The following is a 19,926-nucleotide window of genomic DNA, read 5'->3' as shown; positions in this document are numbered from 1 at the left end:
ACATCCTCAGAAGAAAATGGGCTCAAGAAACGAAGAGCAATTGAAAAGGAGTTTTAGCTTGCAGAACCTGCTCTATTTCTGGAAATAATAAAAAACTAAATCTGTTATGAGTATGTATTGCTAGGAAACAGAACATAATAAAAGGGGGAAGTTAGGTCTGAAGTTCCAGCATTTCATTACAACCGGGATTCTACTGCAGGGATTCCTTTAATGTAAGACTACTGCGCTCCTTATTCATACCACATTCAGCACATTTTGGCAGGGCATCAATGCATTAGGCAGAATATAAAGAGAGGTGAGAACAAAGCACTGGCACACAAGCTCTGAAGGCAGAAAGGGATTATAGCCACACGAGCACTTAGAGGTTAAAACAACAAAACTGCTACTGTAACTGAAGAAATCATTTGAATAAAAATGTATTTGGAACGAGGTTAGGTATAGACCTTCGATATTAAGATAAAATGTACTGGATCTAACTCCCAAACAATTAGGAAGAGATTTTCAGAGCCAACTAGATTTCAGAGTTAAGTGGGCATGTTTGGTGGCCAGTGTCTCCAGAAAACACAGCACGGTGTGCCAGTAGCCATCTCAGCGAAAACAGCTAATTAACAGACTCCCTGATGAGGAACAGGAAAGGTGCACAATAATGTTGGTCAGAAAACTGCTTCCACAAAATACCTGACAACCATATCAAGAGGTTTCAATTTATCCAGAGGGACATTTGGAGTTTTCTAACATTTTCCAGCCATTCAGCGGCACCATGGACCTAACCAGCACTTCGTCTGGTGGCATCCCGCTGCTGGTGAGCTCATAGAGAGGTCAATACAGGCTGCTGCGGCAACACGTAGTTGTGCGTTTGTCTTTGTACTGCAGGCACAGGTGAACACTGTACATGCTGTCTCGCTGGAATGATTACTTTTCCTCTCCTAAAACACGGCGGGTTTCTAATTTTTTGGGGCGGAGCGGTGGCTCTGTGGCTCAGGATCTGCGCCTGTGGCTGGAAGGTTCAAATCCCGCAGCCGGCAGAGGAATCCTACTCCTTTGGGCCCCTGAGCAAGGCCCTTCACCCCAACTGCTCCAGGGGCACTGTACAATGGCAGACCCTGCACTCTGACCCCAGGCTCTCTCCCTGTCTGTGTGTCTCATGGAGAGCAAGCTGGGGTATACGAAAAGACAAATTCTTAATGCAAGAAATTGTAAAGGGTTAATAAAGTGATGATGTTAAAGTACAGACTGGCACTGAGTCTAAAGACAACTGCCAGAGCTGTCTGAAAACTGTGCTGTGCGATTATGCGGTACTCACCACTTAAATTGCTTTCTGTAATATATTTCCTGTGAAAAAAGACAGTCTAGTGGTTCCAGACTTTGTCCCATTCCCTTTTTATACCACAGCTGATGGCAGTAATGGCGAATCATTCCATCGCTGTTATGAGTTATGCATCAAAGATGTCTAGAACAGGGATTACGGGAACTGCCCGACGATAATACCTCTGTTGTGATAAAGCATTTATGCATCTGATGGAAATTACTCCTCTTACAAAGCTGCTATGAGATGAAATATAATCTCTCCTGCACATGACCCATTACACTACACTGTAAGGCAAGGTGATGCAAGCAATGCCCATTACCCATTACTGCAAAGAGCAATGCAAGATGCTTACAAGCATTCTTGTGTAACACTTTGTTACTGTAGTTAATACACCTCTTCCTCGCCGTGTACTTACGGGTGATTTTCTGGATCAGAGGCGACAGTTCAGGCTCCTCCAGGAGCGCGCGGACCAGAGCTGCCGCCAGCTCCCGCTCGGCCTCCTCCAGCTCCCGGCTCACGCTCCTGTCTCCCGCCAGGGAGTACACGTAGACCAGCAGTGCCAGCAGCTCCTCGGGACCCTGGTCGCTCTCCGCCCTGTCCGCGTGAGGCTTCACGAGAGGCAGGATCTGCCTCAGCACTCCAGCCAGGTCCGAGTCCCCCAGAGCCTGCAGTCAGACGGCAAGAGGGAGGCGTCAGAGCGGCGATGGGCGCCCAGGAAGAGAGGATTGGATTACTGAAAAAATGGCTCAGATGGGATTCACCATTTCTGCCAGCAAGCTAAACTAAAACTACAGAACTTAAATTTGGTACGTAGTGTTATAATGTGTCCGGCAGAGAGGACAGGAGAAGCAGTCAGTCACGACTTCCCAGAGGCAGACTGGTGAGATGACCATACTGGAGCCACGTTGCCTCCTCACAGAGCAGGAGGACCAGGACTCAAGGACTCAAGCACTCAAGCACCAGGGTGCCCACCAGCACACACAGCTCTTCCAGAATGATCACGTCTGACCTGCAGAAGGTCTTGGGAGTCAGGACTTGTAATTCTATACAGGGCTGCCTGTGGTTTCCTAGTAATTCCACAATCAACAACACAGCCATAACTCACCGAGAACGGGCACATATCAGATCAGAATATTTTCACCTCACTATGAAACCCTCCTGAAATTTTCACCTGTCTAACTAAGTCAAGCAATGCCGCTCATTCCAGGTTTCGATGCGCTTTAGGGAAGACGCTCAGACTGCGGTGACGCCTGACACTATGTCTGGGGAGCAGAGGTTCACCGAAGACCAGGCCCGGCCAGCAGACAGCAGCCCTGCAGGTGTGAGCTGACACTGCAGCACGTGATGCTCGTGTCTCTTTGCTGTAGCAATTGCAGCACAAGCAAGGATGCTGGGAAGAGGCGCAAAGCTGATTCTCCCACTCGAGAGGCTCAGTAGTGGAGACACTTCTGGTTTAATCTTCTGTTGTGCTTCTAGAGTGGTGAAATGAACATCTGGGTTCACTGTACAGATAGAGACAAAATTACAACAAAATCTCCTGCTAAACATTCCCCAATGGCCAGTCGCGCTGATTTATTTGAATGCAAGATGTGGAGCTTAGCGTGACTGTACTCACTCGGGTTAAGAGCTACCACAAAAGGTTTTTCACAGGAAGATATTCTGTTATATACAGTTCTACAGGTCTACTTTCTGCTGAACTAAAAATAATGAAATGGGTCAAACTCATCGTTGACGGATTTGACACTGCACACACTGATGGTTTTACTGAACTAGATCACCCAGATGCTCTGAAAAAGTTACTCAACTCCTAACAGCTCGAACAGAACAGTGCACTGCTTCACTGCCAGTGAAGGAAAGGGCTTACAGTCAACAATCACACTAAGACACATTATGAATTTCTAAAGGTCTTACTTTGATTAGACATGCTCTGCATAATCCCTTTGAATTTGTAATTGTCTGGCTAAAAAGACATTTAGCATCCTGAATAATAAAACCGTACCACTGCTAAAAAACACCTTTTTAAACATCAGGCTGTGCAAGTCATCTTGGTGTCGGTCTCCGAGCTGATGGGCCTCTTTCTCTACCTCTCAGGCCGGCAGTGAGGGACTTTCTTACAGCCAGACACAGCACATGGCTGCAGCAGCCTCCCTCCCCTCCAGTATGCTCATCCCATGCCCAGGCAAAAACACAGGGTAACGGCAGGGCATCACATTGAAATTATACTGCTTAATTCATGTAATTTTATGCTTGAACTAAAAAAAGAAACACCAGTAGCTTCTTATTTTCTTAGTGCATGGTCAAAGTTACTGGTGAATGGCTATAGCTCATTACTGCTTAATAACAGGATACAGCCGTGTTGTTATTTTCTGAACCTACATTACAGTTCACTTCGCAGCTCTTGTAAACAGTATTTAGCATCGAATAATACTCATTGAGAGGAGAACAGAGAACACAATGTACCAGTACATAATTTATTTACAGAAACACAATGATGGAAATATGCACTTGTAGATTAAGTATGTTTATTCATGCAATATTTAAAGCGCTTCACAGGGCAATAGTTTTAGCTGAGATCAAATGAAATCATGTCTCAACATCTGTCACTTTGTTCAGTTGAAGAAATGTGGTCTCAGAAGCATGTGCAAAACAAGAAAAGAAAAGTAAGATAACAATAACAAAAACTGTCATTACAATGTGTCTCAACAAAACCTAATTTGTAAAAAAACATCATTGGGGTGACAAGAAGACTTTACAAATTGCAAATGACGGGTGCTATGTACTTCTTTGAATTCTACCGACATGTTCCTTGGGGCTTGGTGAGAGGTGTTGGCACCTCACCGCTCTTCGGTGTGGTCAAACTTCGGACAGCTTGGTCATGTCCTCTTGACACCGACGCCCCCTTCGTATCCACAGGTTCACTGCGGTAAGCAAGACGCCCCACTGGGCTGGCGTGAGCAGACAGGGAGTCGGCCCAAGCCACCGTGGAGCTGTAGGCATGCTGGCCGGCTGGCACGACGCAGGGTGCTGGCCTGCTGGCACGACGCAGGGTGCTGGCCTCTTCTCGCCCGCCTCATCGCCAGGCCAGACAATGGTGTGGAAGAGCCTCGCAGTCTCGGCAAGCTGCTCGTGCCGACGGTTGTGTGCTTCATTCCTTCCTCACCCTGCTCTCCTGGATTCTGCCGGGCTGCTGTCCAGCGCACAGAGGCTTCACTGTGGTTTGCGGCCCCAGACAGCTCTACCTGTTTCCCCGCTGCGTGCAGAAGCTGGGGGCTGGCGGCCGGTGACTCATGACCCAGAAAAACTTGATGGAAGTCAGACTCCAGGAATTGTTCTGGGAGCCCCTGTCGCTCACATACTGTGAATAACGGCTTGCTCTTAGCATTGAAATGTGGCAGCTCTATAGAAAACCCCCTTAACTTTCAAAATGCCTGAATGCCCTTGAGATGGAGTATAATGAAAATGGATGGACACTGCAGGTCTAATTCTTGTGTTACACACAGGGCCTTCATTAAATTACATTGTTCTCTTTCGGTTCAATAATACTTTTTTATACATATTTTACATTTTCTGAAGATCTGCACTGTTTCAACTTTCAGCCCTTCAGTTTTCAACGTGCTGCTCCTTTACACCTTGGCCCCCCACTTGAAAGTCACAGGGATTCAGATATGAAGGTTACAGGAGCCAAGACCAGGTGTGACCAAAACGTCCCGTGTGGGATTGAAACCAGTCATTTCTCAAGAAACTCCTGACATGCACCGTGCCAGGGTTTCTCAGCACCTTTCTTGAATGCCCCATCTACACTGGCAGGAGCAACATTTGTTTGTAGTTGTTTCATCTCAAACTATGTCACACCTAGTGTTTGAATAACTCCTGTGGGACTTCAGGCATTTGCATCACCTTCCAAAAGAAAAGCAAGCAATGGAGTCCTTAACACGCCATCAGATTACAAAAGGACCCTTTCCACTCTGAATATTCGCCCTACCCTGCATTAATTCCCCAACCTACAATAGCAAGCACCTTAGTCTGTGCATGGCCGTGGGCAGTGGAGCTCCTGCTGCAGTCTGGAGAGGTCTGCATGGGATAAAGGGTGTATGCGAGGAAGGTGAACCGTTTGAAAGTCAGAAACTGGAACTCTAACCCTTTTCAAGCACAAAGAGTCTTTCTTTCTCCAAGAGAGGGAGGCTCAACCCAATGACAACAAAACACTCTGCCTTCGAGAGGCCAGCTCTGTAACTGACCCATTATCCAGCTCTGCTAACGGAAAGGTAACAATCACCGAAGCATTCTGCTTAGGAATGTTTTTATTTTACTGACGAGTCCAAAAATAACAGAGAAACTGACTCTTGTCCACGGCGCTTGTGGAATTCCTGTTGGTCGGTTCTGACCAGCTCCAGGCCTGGAGGGTCACTGCAGCTGCAGACTCCCACTCCAGCTCAGCCCTTAACGCCCCGGCGGACAACTGGCTGAACTGGAGCAGTTTAACAGCGCTTCCCAGCTCTGTGGCGCTGCAGCCCCCAGGACTAGAGATGGGCAAGCCCGCTGTAGCTACTTGCTAATTCTGATGGCATATCAAGAGCCTCGGGATTTTATTAGGAGGAAGAATGTTGTTTTTTTCAGATAGAGCCCGAAAGCATTCATGTTAATGTTGTACCCAGGACAGGAATCATGAGAACGGCCGTGAAAATCAGTGCCACTGCGCCTTCAGTAATGTAACTTTCTGTGCTTTGCTTGCTTTGGAAAACTCAATCACTGTGCCAAAAAGCATAAGGCAAGCACAAATGTCAGTACTATGTCGGCTCTACATCCTACATCCATCGCTCTCCAGGAACTGTGCAACACAGCAGAGATACAGGCAGGGTGAAAGCTCAGTGTTTGCTGGAGAGATGTGTCACCCACCACAAGTGGACATGCACAGAAGGAGCACTAACATGAGAACATAAGACAAGCTAAGCTCAAATGACGGAAGGTCATTAACATGATAGGATCTCTTCTATGCAATAAGCAAAACATATTGTGCTCTAGCAACGGTAGAGAAGGTGTAACTGACACCTAAACAAGCAGATAAATCATAACATCCAACATGTAAAAATACAGAAACTAAAGATTTTTTTTCTGGTGGATGGTGCTGGTTAAGTTAATGTGAGAAACACAAAGGCAGGAGAGCACAAACAGACTTTTTAAAGCCTCCCTTTCAAAACATTCTTCTGAGACTGGACTTCTTGCTGAATGTTTCAGAAAAGAAACTATCACAATTCTCCAGCTCTTACAAAACAATCACTGGTAACCGTCACGTGTTCACAAAAAACTACTTTAATGCAGCGACCTCAAAACTGGTGTGAAACAGGGTAGGCTATACTGTTCATAGTACGCTAAGTCATAGAAAAAGAATTACAGACCCCAGTAGGCAATCAAAAAAACTATTTGTTATTCTCTGTATAGCTATGGAATGTCTAAAAATGTCAAAACCTCTCTCAAAACGTGTGTGTACGATTCCTCACGCTGTGTCCAGGTCAGGCCTGGTTTATTCAGCTGTCAGAGAAAATGGTCATGATAATGGGAAACTGTGACGCGCGAGTCTCTCTGGAGATCTGCTCTTATCCAACGACAGTTCAGAATAAACACAGAAAACAGTCTGACCAATTCATTTTCAGATAAGGCTGATTGTGATTACAGGAGACCTGCTTACACAGGCAAGAGAAACAAGAGCTTTTTTCAGTTTTTTTTTCCATTCACTTTTTAAAAAAAAAGTTCTCAGAGACTATTTTAAAATTAGTTCCTGATTGCTATCACTTTGATTCTGCCCAAGAAGTCTTCTAGGACTAGATAACTTTTCTTTCATCTTACACTAATTGTCTCCACCTAATTGCAATCCCAGAATCCTGCACAAACCCAAAGAATGTCACCTTTGGGAACAAACCGGCAAAGCACTGCAGCCCAGAAACAGGTCTCTTATCTTCTGAGACTTCAAACGCATGTCTTTGTCAAACAATGAGATTCTACAAAAAATACACAAATGTTACAGAAATGATACTGATACCAGGCAGAAAACATTCCAGGAAGGCTTGTGGAGAAATAAAGAGACAAGAGGCCAGTGAGCACAGGGAGCTTGTTGGATGTTCTGTTTCTATCCAGCTGCAGACACACCAGGAGCCAGAGGTCAGCTTCTTCTGTGTACGCAGGCAATGCAGACTATACCAGCTGTATAAGGGCTCCAGGCAGTGTTTGTGTTCTCCCTAAATAGCGCTGTGCTTTAATGACCCACTTTAACCACATTCAGGTTGTGGTTAAGTCACCTTCTGCAGAAGGGTCCTTCGGCTCCCACACTGCGCAATGCAAGTGGGCGAAAAAGGGTTCGGTATATATCTCGAATAATTCTGTATATTATATTGAATAAAACTGCGTCAATGGAAACTTAGCGAAAGAAACGAAAGAAACCAACAAATAAATAATTCAAAATGTTCAGGGAAATACTGAATAATTGATGGAGCTTGCAGGCTACACCCTGGATCACACAACAATGAACAAACAGTACAGAACTGACTCTTATTTATCATGCTTTACAAATATGATGCTATCTATGTTGCAAAACATTGAAAGTGTAGTGCATGAGATCACGCCACTGTTGATAAAGAACTCGCCATATTTTAATACCCATACACCTGCTGTATAGTTGTGTTATCCTTTTGATATTTCTAAATGCATTGCTATATGAATACAATAGGGCCCAGAAGCACCTCATCGAACAAATGATAAAACCATGGTACCACTGTCTTTTCAATGCCAGCTGGAAATAACGAAAACCTGAGGAACACTTTATGGATACATGTAAGCTCAGGTTCTTTCAAGCAAGTGTGTACTTAGCACTGCTGTTATTGCCTGTGTCAGAGAGACAACAGGCCGTCCCATCCTTAGAAGCCCAGATACTTCAACATGGCTGAGAAAGGACAGCTCTTCTGAATCCCAGTAGGAAAGACTAACTCATTATAAAAAAAGAATAAAAGCATCCTTTTCCCTTGCAACAGGCTGAGTCTAGTACAGAAATATGTAGAAGGCAAATAGAAAAGCCTGGGGTCAAGAAAGGAGGACTTTTCACAGGGCAAATGAAGACCAGACCAAGCTCCCTTAAATCACAGCTTTCATTACAGCCCAGCAGCCAGCACTAGGCTAATGAAATTTCACACACAAGTACAAAACCATCTCAAGATGTCCCCCTATCACCAGGACTTCAGGAGAGCAGGTGTGTTCTGCCTCAGAATTCTATGTAGGGATTTCACTCGGTAAACATCTTTATACCTCTCAAAGTAAAACAAGACAAAACACAGAAAGAAAGCAAACAGTAGTGGCAAAATTGATTTTTGACCACATGGTGCCATTGAAAAATGTCTGAGTGGAGTACTTGTTCATTAAAGAAGTATTCCTCTAAACTGGCAATAAACTGAGACAATCCCCAGTGCGGAGTTCCTCATGGCAAGGTTATCATTGTGGGTCTTCTTCTCTGCAGGACAAAGTGATCCTGCTCTTTTAGGAAACAAATGACCTCTGTCCTCACAGGCGCTCAGACCCTGCTTTTCCTTGTAATTCTCAGCCCTAAATGAATTAACCTCCATTCCTCTTGGCCTTAAAGCCAGCAGCCCTGGCGGGGTCAAAGGTACGGCATATTTCAAAGAGACTGCTAGGCCCTGGTTACAGCATGCTTAACTGGGTACGTGGGGCTTCCTCCTTGCGACCGAGCTCATGTGGGACTTTTACACGCATCCACAGCGTGACCTCTCCCTGCCCAGGCGCAACCTCCCGCGTCTCCCAGCCGCGGCCCCCAAACCCCCCCAAGCCAAGGAGCAGTCGCCGCAGCAGGCCTGGCTCCTCAAACGTCCTCGGCTGCTTCTGCAACTGCGAAACAGATGTCAGTCCTGAGCAGGGGAGGCGGGCCAGCGGTTTCCCCAGCTTCTATTCTCACAAGGGTTAATTCATGGGAGGGGTTAAAGCAGGACGACACCGGATTCCTGCTGCTTCCCTGCATTCCTTGGGTGACGCAGCCCTTAGCTGGGAAAGCGGTGGCGCTGTCGCACATAGCCACCAACCAGGAAAACCATGGAGAACCATGAGTGGAATCGGACAAGGTCTTCCTGTCTGTTGTAACGCTCCACACATCTGAAAGGGCAGCAGGGAAAATGCAAAACACGATTCCCAGCGATGGGGCGTTTTCCATCCTCGCTTCCAAGCGGCAGTATAACAAGCCAATGGTGAGGCCAATCTGAAATCTTGCAAGAACATAAAGTCTCTGAAGTGCTTTGAAGAGTGGAGACAACCAGTGCTAAAGAGCGTCTAACTCCCTTGATAAGGTACCTCGGCCATTCCGGCATTCAGAATACACTGGGCAGGAGACCCGGCTCAGCCCGCTCGGCCCTCGACTCGCTGTCCTGAGCTCACCAGTGAGCCGGGCGATGCCAGAGCGCCCAAAGGTCTCTCCTCTGTCTCCTGCCCAATTTATTTATGCCTGTGCAATAAATTAAAATCCTTCACCCCATGTGGCACAGCACTGAAGACTAACGATTGAGAGTCATATTTTCTAACACTCAGTTTTTATTATAGGTATTATAGGTAATAAGTAAATATAACTATGAGCTGGGAGATTCTTGCTTCAGGGACGCATCACTTTGTTAAATGCAGCTTCAGTTGTGAACGTGGACGATTACCCTGGTGTGTGAGGAAAGATACTGTACAACACTGACTTGAGCGCAGCTATACGAGGCCATGCCGTTTCTTCCATTTTCAAATTTCTCCTGAGTTTTAAATCACATTGCCTTTCAAGTGGCTCTGCTTTTGTAATCAAAAGCCTTCGAGAAACAAGTTAAAGTAGATTTTTCAGTCGGGCCTTTTTAAAAGATGACAGCCAATCCTAAAATAAACATGCCGAGATGCTTCATGCAATTGTTTTTTCCACTAACAGCGGATACGTCTTTTAAAATAACTTCAATATCTCTTCACTAGTAGCTCTTTTTTAAAAAGAAATAATAAGTCACTGCTTCTCTTGGACAGGAAAACAGAATATCTTGTTTTTATCTTCAGAATCTTTACTGTAAAATCAACTCGAAGGACATCATGGAAAATTAAACTGCCTGTATGTGGGGTACCTTCACTTCGAATTTTTCAGCAAACTTTTCGGTACTGTATGCATTTAACAATCAGCCTCCAGCTGATGCGTCTTATATTTCCAAATTAAGTCCTGGGAGGTGGTTGCATATTGTGTCAAATGAACTGTGTTTTAATTAAACAAAGAGAAATCCTTGATTACAATTGCTGGCAGAGGTTCAAAGAGGAAAAGCATCCCTTTGGTTCTCATTTCTTGAAGAAAAGGCTCTCAAAGAGATTTTGATAAAGATTTGCCTGCATACACATCAGCCCACGTCTGTAATGTTTATATAAGGGAGGGATATAAATCTTTCTAAAATGAACCCCTGAGTTTTCAAACAAGACCGTATGTTATAAACTGCCTGTTTCCGTTTAGCTGCCTAGGCAGGCGTTTTTTTTGGTCCAGCTCTGGACTGGCTGGAACTAATTTAAAGTGCACCAGGCTTAATCAGCTATTCCTCCAACTTTTACGGGCTCATTTTAATGCAATGTGCTCAAAACAGAGATTCACCAGACTTTAAGTGATTTTTGATGGGTTTTTCCATGTTAGGACAGAACAAACAGAAGAAAGAAAGGTGGGGGTTGCCCTGCCAGTATTCTGGACTCTGCAATTATTTTGCCTTTAAAACATGTGTTCCTCATTTATTCGTGCAAAGCGATTACAGGTTACGAAACCACAAACTGGTGAAAAGATAGAAGCTGGTGTCTTTAATGTGGAATGTTCAATCCTTCCTGAAATTCGTTTACAGATGCCTAAAAGAAGAAATATAAACAAGCAAAGAAAATATATCTAGGAATACATGGAGGAGAATTCCAAGCTGAAAAGTAAAAAAGAAAAAGAAAAAAACTATGTTTGGTGTGTGAGAGGGGTAAGGCTGAGGGGTGCAAGAGTCTCCGCACCGAAATGTTGTTTTTACTTTTTTCAGCTTCTCAGCATGGAATTCCCCCTGCCTGCTCCTTTGCTGCCCCCAGCTCAGACCTCTTCAGGAAATACCTGTATATAGCAGCGATTTAATGCACGAGCTTGAAAAGGCAATTTAGAACCTGCAAACAAAGCTGCAGAGAGCCTGTTAGCTGTCATTTAAGACCTGCAGCCACAACGATTCTGTATTTGCAGAGCATGGAGCACTGCAACCCTTTTTTTATAAGCTCAACTCAGTTGAGAAATGTGTCTTCATTAGATAAAGGTATAGGAGTTTTGAAATAGAGTTTTCAGTAAAATAAGCTGCTGCAGCACATTAAGTTGCTGGTCCAGACATGAGGCAAGTAATTCAGACAACACTTTCTAGATAGTCACAAATATGTTATCAACAGAAAGCCTTGAGAAAAAAGTACTGTGCTATAAAACAAAAGTAATAAAGAAGTTAGACCGAGGAATGGCTGCAGATTTAGCTGTATGGCTGTTCGTCTAGTGTTCTGAAAAACCTGAAAGATATCGGACAATGCCGCTGGACTGTTACTGCAGTAATTACGGTTCGGCAGCAGGTGGCAGCCTTGCTTCATCAAATGCTAGATTCCAACTTGAAAACAGACGCTTTAGCTTTTGCTATAACATCACTAGAGTTTTCGATGAACAGCCAACATAATTAGAAAACAATGCTACGATTTTTATTTTTAGCACATCTCCTTGGCTGTTTGCTTGTTACCCTCAGTTAGTGCTAAGTCACCAGCATGTAGTGCCAGCCCACTCAGAGCAAGACTGTTACAGTACACTTCAAGGGGACTTGTGACCAAAGCTAGAATTTATGCTGTAACCTGGCACACTAAAAAGTACACTAACAATTCCTCATTCCCGTAGGAAACAAATTCCCATATTATCCTAAAAAAATACAACGTGTTTGGCGTTAAAACTGATTGCGTCCCGATAAGGGGTGTGGCGAGGCTTGATATGAGTGCGAAACGCTAGAGAACAGATGTGCCACGTTTTCCACGTTTGGGTTGTCCTGTTCCTTTGAAACCTGGGAGCAGGCTTTCAGACGAGTCCTGCGGAGCAGGGCAGAGCAGCGCTGTGTGTGTGTTGCCTCTCAACCCCTCCAGCCTGCTGGTGGTATCCAGGCAGGGCAATCTGGCACACAGAGGCAGGCCCCTGGGGGTCACCGGACAAGCACAGGAAGGGATGATTAACGACAGGCGAGCGGAGGAGAGCCAGCTCATCGCCACAGCTGTTTAGGAAGGTAAAGGGACACATAAACACTGAAGCAGTGGTTGATTCTAGTAGCACTCCCTGTGATAACATTAAACTTCGGCATGTTTACCCTAACCTGCATCACAGGCATTTAAACATCCACCACATAGCATTAAAATGCAAAAACACTTCTTGAGTCCTGTAAACATTTATTTTAAGGTACGCTATTCCATAAATTCAAAGGATACACAAAAAGTACCAAAAAAATGTTTTTTTGGGGTCAGAGCTGAAAAACATTTGCCAAGTAAAAGCTCTTCTTTTGGAAAGGACACGTTCAATAGACATTCAGGGCTGGCTCCAGCAGCTGAGCCTTGGCAGAGCTCTGGTTGCTGGATTGCTGGGCTGATTATGGGGAAGAAAATAGCTTGAAAAGCATTTGTGGAAGGAACAGGGATGGTGAAGTCTTGGATCACAACCCCAGGGAAACCATGTCAAGCTCAAACTGAATTATAAATATGGCTGGAAATCCCTCGTTGGAATGCTGCCGGTCTCCCATTGATTGCTCGTTTCTAAGGTTATCCAGAATTAAATTTAATCACAACTCCCACAGCAAAAGAGAGGCAGAAACAAATGGCGAAATCAGAGCCTCGCAGAGGAGTCAGGGGAGATGAAGTTCTGTACATGGCCACCATGTACAAAGACATTTCATTGCCACCAACTACTGCTGCAGCTGTATTGTTGTGCATTTGATAAATAAACTTTGATTTCATTCGATCTTTCCAACCAATGATGTTGGGTTGTACTGGACTGGATTGAAGTGATGTGCTTTGAGTTTTCCCCAACACAGACTTACGCACACACACAAATTGCATGTACACTACCGTACCTCACTCATATCAGGGCTCCTTGTATGCGTGCGCATCACCAGTTCACTCCAAGTCTCCACTAGAGTTTTCCACTCTTAAAACAACCACAGCTTATCTTTTGTGCCATAAAAAATCACATTGATCAAATCTGTCATGTAGAAATCATTAATTACCACTGTTCAGAATCTTCAAAAACCTGATCGGGCAGCTCAAGACAAACTGTGCGTGTCCAGCCAGTATGAAGTGTTACTGTAGCAGCTAATTCATCTCGCTGGCCAACCAGATCAAGCTGGATCCTTCCCAGCTGCTCCTCTCTACACGTCCACAGCGCTAGAAATCTGCTTTCTGTGTGACAAAATACTGGGCTGTCCGGCTTTAAAACGGACTCGCTAAAACGGCAGCCCAAGAGAAGTAAAACAATACAAACTGCCCAACAGCACCTGAACAGCGCGTACAGTGTGTAACTTCAGCACATGAGCACAAATTACACCCCGTTTTCAGAACAAAGAGAGTGGAAGGAAAATCACGGCAGTTGGCAAGACTTTAACGCAAAAACCTCGAGGGGGTCCATGTTCTTGTTGGGCATAATTGAAAACTACCTGCCTCCATTCTCAGCGTTTCCTTTTCACTTTCCAAAGACCAGCAAGGCCTTCAACAATGAGATCCCTGGGAGGCAAGATCCTTAAAAGTTCTGCCTGCCCACGCGCAGTGAAAATTTACATCTCTGTGTGACGCCACGATTGTGCGAACCCGGGGAGGAGCTCGGCTCGGGCCCCTGCACACACCGGCGCAGGTCCGAACCTCAAAACAACTTTAAGATAAACTTGACGTGCTGCACGACTGTCGCCGCGGAGGACTTGCGCGGAACTTCACAAGACGCAACACCGTGCTCCCCGAGAGGCTCCTGAAGACGGATGGCAGGGATGGTGATCTGGAGTCACTCTTCGCCGATGTCAGCTGCTGGCCCCAGCCTGAAACGTTTGCCCGCAGCACAGAGCAAGAGTGGGGGGATGGATTCTGACTTAATAGTGAACTTCATGTCTCCCCCAGGACTTGACATCTGATGTATGAGGAGGAGGCCAAATAGGATTCGGAGTCTTGCCACCAGGCTGGTTTCAATTAGGCTTTGAGAACGAGAGCTCCTGCTCGCTCTCCAGGTGAAGAGTTCAGCCACAGAATCTCCTGTGGGTCCAGTCTGGGAACTAAGCCTTTTCAATTGGCTTTCCTGTTTTGCTAGGTGTAGCAGAGACCTCTTTTTTAACAGAACATTAACCTTGCTACTCAATGAAACTGAAATCTGTTCTTTAGCCAGCTATAATTTCATGTTCAATACGTTTCATTTTATTTTGCTTCAAAAGCTCTCAAATAGAGAACCTTTTTTAAATGCAGAGGCATTAATACCGAGGTGAAAAGGCTACCACATTTACCATTTTTTGTTTCAAATGGCTTAAAGCAATATTATTGGCCAAGACACAACCAAAACAAAAAGAAAACGACACGAAGAGAACTAGTGGGAAGTCTACAGACACTAAAGGACAGCTGCGCAGACTCTCCTTTCCACATCTCCAGTGAAAGGGGCCAGCAGCATACATCAACATCAACAACAAAGATCATAACGAGAGAAAGAACTCAAATTTCACTTAACACCAAACGGACTAGGCGGACCAAATGCCCTCCTCTTTCTCGGCAATATCTCATATCTAACATGTATTTAGCAAGGGAAGTAAACTGTCAAGAAGAAATGTGCATTTTCAGTAACAAAGGTTTGGTCAAGGTAAGGTCACCATGTGTAATGTGTAGAGGGAAAAAATAACACCTTCCAAAACATAGGTAAGAATTAATTAAAATACAGAATTAACAACCAACGTTACAATCAAACTGCATTGTATCCCATTTTTAACAGCATCCCTTCAAAACGCTAGGTCAAGCCTCTAGGAGAAAAAGCACAAAGGAAATAAAAAAAGCAGGGCCTGACACAGACGCTTGTATCGGCAGGCTGATGCTTGTGTCAAGAGCCTTGACGTTCTGCGGGCAAGACCAGATCCCTCACTGGTCTGTCACAGCGGTGGCCATCAAGAACCCCCTTCCCCATCGCCTGCATCTCTCCAGACTCTCTGCTTGTAGGGAGCAATGGTAAAGGATGTGTGATTTCTCATGCTCAGCTGCCACACAGATCTGCATGTACACAGACCTTATGGTTAGGTGGCCCTCAAATGTTTACCAGATGTAAAAGCAAAGAAAAAAAATGATATCGCCTGGCACCCTACTGGCTAAATCAAGAGATTACAGAGAAGGGTAAACACATGCGCAGCCGGGAAAGAAAGGAAAAACGACCATAAAACTAACCCTTGCAAAGATTTCCATTGCTCCATTCACCGTAATGATAAAATGAATATAAAAATCAGGAGACAGGAGAAGAAGATATCCTATCTTCTTCATTTATCTTCCAATCCTGAACAACAGTTGCAGAAAATATGCGATGCAGATGGAAAATGGGCAACAACTGTAAAGCTCCAGTTTGTCAGCGCTGGTGTGTTGTTTCAATGCAAGTCAAAGTTTTGATAAAAGTAATATTGGCGTTATTTACTTATGTTGGCTGACATTAAGGCACACTACTCCAGCTCTCTACTTACTTTCTTCAGCTGTATTTTAAAACTATTTTGAATTAGCTATGTTCTAAAAAGCTCTGTGGAAAAATGCAATACGGTTGCAGTAATCATTGTGCCACAGGGAAACAGAGCTGTCCAAATGTGGGCACAGAGAAACCACAGGACAGATTAGTGGCAGTGACACCAGAGGAGACAGGAAAGGCGCTGGGATTCGGAATTGCAGATCAATCATATCCGACACTCAGGGTTTGTTTTAAGATGGTCAGACTCAGAGAAGCTTGTATCAAATCAGGACAAGTCAATAAAATATAAATTTACAGCCAGACAAGGCTCTTACTGGTATCAGCAAGGTCATAAACTCCTTACCCCATGGACTGAGAACATGCACCAGCAGAAATCACATGAACAGTGAAATAAAACAAGCAAAGGAAGAACTGAATTATTTCACAACTTAGTTGAGACCGGGAGAGCCTAACTCCAATGTATCGTCTTGCTTTTAAGATACTGCTTTTTCATGGCTTCCAAGGCAACTCCATCTTACATTGGAAAAACACAAATGTAGAGAGGAAACTTTACAGGCCAGTTCAAAACTTTACAGGAGGGCCCGAGGTCCTGTAAAAGGAGCAGAGGACCTTTGTAAAAAGGTTGGTTTAATCATGGACAGATTGCACTGGAGTAAACTTCCCGCCGTTTGTTAAATATTTTTAGTCTCAAACAAGCCTGATTGTTTTCTTATATCGTGTGCTTTACGTTAACAAAACTGAACTTGACTTGATGATCAATAAATATGCTGTTGTGTGCTGGAATAATTTGTTGGCTGATATTTAAGCCTCAATATCCCCTTATAAGCTCACATTCCCGAGGCTATTCTGAGCAAACAATTCCCAGCTTAACTAAAGCACATTATTATTAACGGTTTCCTTGAGACAAAGTCCCCCCTGACTGCCCCCGTCCCCAGCACAGCAGAACTGATAAATGTGGGCTGTTTACAGTTCGAGCCACCTATTTCCCATAATGACTCCCACATGGCTCGGCCGGCTGAACTGAGCTGTAGATACACATCTTGCACCATGGGGGTCCAAACAGTTTGTGGCATATTTATCTGCAATTAATTCTGTGTCTGCTCCTAGTTTTGTGTGTGTGTGAGGCAGAACAACTGATGCTAATAGTTTATCGTGCACTAGAAGAGTTTCTACAATCGGCTATTATAGGCACCTTTATCTCTCCTCATCTAGTCTGAAACCCCCTTACAACAGACGGTTAACAAAAAGCGACCATTTATTTTCTATTAAGTGCAGATGGGTGGCTGTGAGCTAATTCTAAACTGATGCCACCACAGAGGGGCAGGGAGCTGCAGCAAGCCGTAGCTACAGCGTTCACAACTTCAACTAGAGGGCGAATCCTTCACCCATGAAGTGAGTTTGTTTAAGAGCCGTGAGAAGAGCAGGGCCCTGAAATCCTTTTCGATGTCAATTTCGATGAGCGCAGCTCCCACATTGTGCGTGCTCAAAAAAGCGTCGCTCCGCGCTGCCGCCTGTTCCAAGCACCGGAAGAAAACACAACCCAAAACCCCAGCCTCTTTCCTGTCGTCCCGATGAGCTCCTCTGTCCTTCTTTGTGAGGATCAAGATTTTGTTACTCAGTCTGTTGAGTCAGGAGCCCGGCTCCAGAGAGTGCACGGGAGCGAGGGGCCGTGAGCGCTCAAGAGTGAACCTCACTTCGTCACGAACCCCAAGCCGAGCAAAGACAAAACAGTCATAAAACACTCGAACATTTACAAGGTGCCTCACTGCACTGAAGAACCTGGGAGTCTGAATGGGAGACACTCACTCAGAGGAAGGAGAAGGAGCGATGGCCCCTGAACACAAATTGTCTGTGCGGCTGGACAAAAAAATAATTGAATTACGCGTAAAGGTTTCACACGCAGCCGCTAAAGAAGAAAACAAAAATGAAGTTTGGACTGCCTGAACCTTGTTGGGGGCTTCCTGATGTTTTTGAATGTTGTCCTTGGCTGTTCTGGGGGTGTTCTCAGCCCCGAGCCGAGACGCAAGAACACAACAGAACAGGAAGACAAGTGCTGATAAAACTCTACAAAGTCTAGGCTCAATCCCCCACACAGACTGTTGTGAATAAGACTGTGGCCTGAATGCCTGTATCCTCACAAAGGCACTGTGACCTGGGACCCACTATTCACTGTTTAAAAATTTCTCTAGTGTGAAAGAATGTTTCTGGGTCGGCAGCTGGCAGAACCGAGACGATGGTGACCCACATCAGGTTCTGGACCAATCCAATCAGGGTGAGTAAGAATGAAGTATATGGTCACAGTTTAGTATTAGCAGCAGTGTCGACAAACACATAGTGAGGTTTTATTCTCATAAAATAAAGCATAAAAAATCATAAATATAATGATGATAATTATTTCTACTTAAGGTGTGGTACAATGTCTAAAATGATTTAGTTTTTTCAGAGTGTTTTATGAGCATGGGGTCATCAGAATCAGCCAAGGAAAATACTCCCTGTGAGAATTAAATATTGGTCTCCTGCATGAAGGAATTCCAGCTTGACTGCCTCCACTTACATGCAAAAAATAGGAATCTAAATTTCTTCAATTTTTGATCCCCTCATACTGTGGTCTTTACTCAGGGCTGCCCAGGTCTGGCCCCATCTCAGTGCCCTCACTCTGGTCTGGCTTTGGCTGCTGACCCTGTGAAATTCTGGTACAACTGCTGCTTTCTTACAGGCACTTCCTCATAATAGACAGAAAACTTGGCCATCACACTCAATCGTAAGCTCAGGTTGGAGCACGGCAGCGATCCTGTACTTCATCATCTTCCAAATGTTAGGATTTGTGTAATTGTGTACAAGCTCAAGAAACGAGCATGAAGCTACAGTACAAGAAGGAAGAAACAGGTGAAATGACTAATTAGGCTAACAGTAACACCAACTGAAACGCAAGTGTCAAGCAAACAGAGTGAAGTATTAAAAACTAAAACACAATGCAGGGAGTGTGGCTACAGAGCAGATCTGTCAACACCCTTTTGGCATGGACTCTGTGCTTACAGACAAGAAGGGCAAATAGCAAGTCTAAGAATTAAAGCCATTAGAGAAATAGAGTCAAGGAAACAGTGAAGGAAGTCCATCAGACCTGAGAGCATGCAGGAATACGGCCCGAGCAGGTCTGGCTCCTGTGGGCAGCTCATCCTAGCCCTCCTGGAGAAGGAACAGGGCAGGACTGGGGACCGGGGGGAACTGGAGAGGGGGCGCAGAGGGGCTGGTGGAAGAGTGGAAGGGGAGTAGGGTTGAGACAACGACAGCTGGGCGCTGGTGTCGGGGAGCTGGCGGATGGGATGGGAGCAGCAGGAAAGCGAGGAAGAAGAAGTCCGAGATGAACCGCAGGACTCCAGGCCAGCTGGAGTGGGTGAGTGTTGACGGCAGGGTGGCCAAGCAGGAGAAAGCTGCCATAGTCCAGGCAGGAGCGTACTGGTGCCTGGAGTCGTGCAGGACAGCTGGTGAGGAACGACAAGACAAGAGGAGGACATCATGGCCTCCAAAGATCTCCTATGTTCACTTCATAACATATCTTGAGAGATCTTTCTTCTCAGTTTATTGCTGCCCTAGGAATCTTTTGATGTCTGATAGAGTTTATCGGAAGATGTCAAACAATTTTCCCTGTGCTGCCCAGCTATGGATGGCAGAAGTACAATTTTGTCATTGGGGAACAACCAAGAAATTAGGAAATTAGCCCCTTAGCTAAACAACACAGCACTGGTTGGAATGAAATATTTCTTTACTGCTTCAAAGGCAATTTTTATGTTCTCACCTCCAGTCTTTGCCTTATCGTTATTATTGTGTCATCCGTACAGTCTTAAATGGCTTGCTTAGACTACAT

General features: G+C 45.0%; 1 protein-coding gene across 1 annotated transcript in view; it reads right to left on the bottom strand.

The window, feature by feature from the left end:
• scfd2 (sec1 family domain containing 2) overlaps positions 1-19,926 on the bottom strand; it is a 149,938-nt gene that overhangs the window by 90,171 nt on the left and 39,841 nt on the right. Inside the window, exon 5 of the mRNA XM_088911879.1 lies at positions 1,725-1,974. Coding sequence (XP_088768005.1) covers positions 1,725-1,974 — 250 coding nt within the window. The remainder of the gene's footprint in view (positions 1-1,724; positions 1,975-19,926) is intronic.

Source organism: Atractosteus spatula, chromosome 1 (genome assembly GCF_055471065.1).
Source record: "Atractosteus spatula isolate fAtrSpa1 chromosome 1, fAtrSpa1.hap1, whole genome shotgun sequence".
NCBI lineage: Eukaryota > Metazoa > Chordata > Actinopteri > Semionotiformes > Lepisosteidae > Atractosteus > Atractosteus spatula.
The sequence above is the reverse complement of the archived record's forward strand: the minus strand, read 5'-3'. Positions and strand labels throughout refer to the sequence as shown.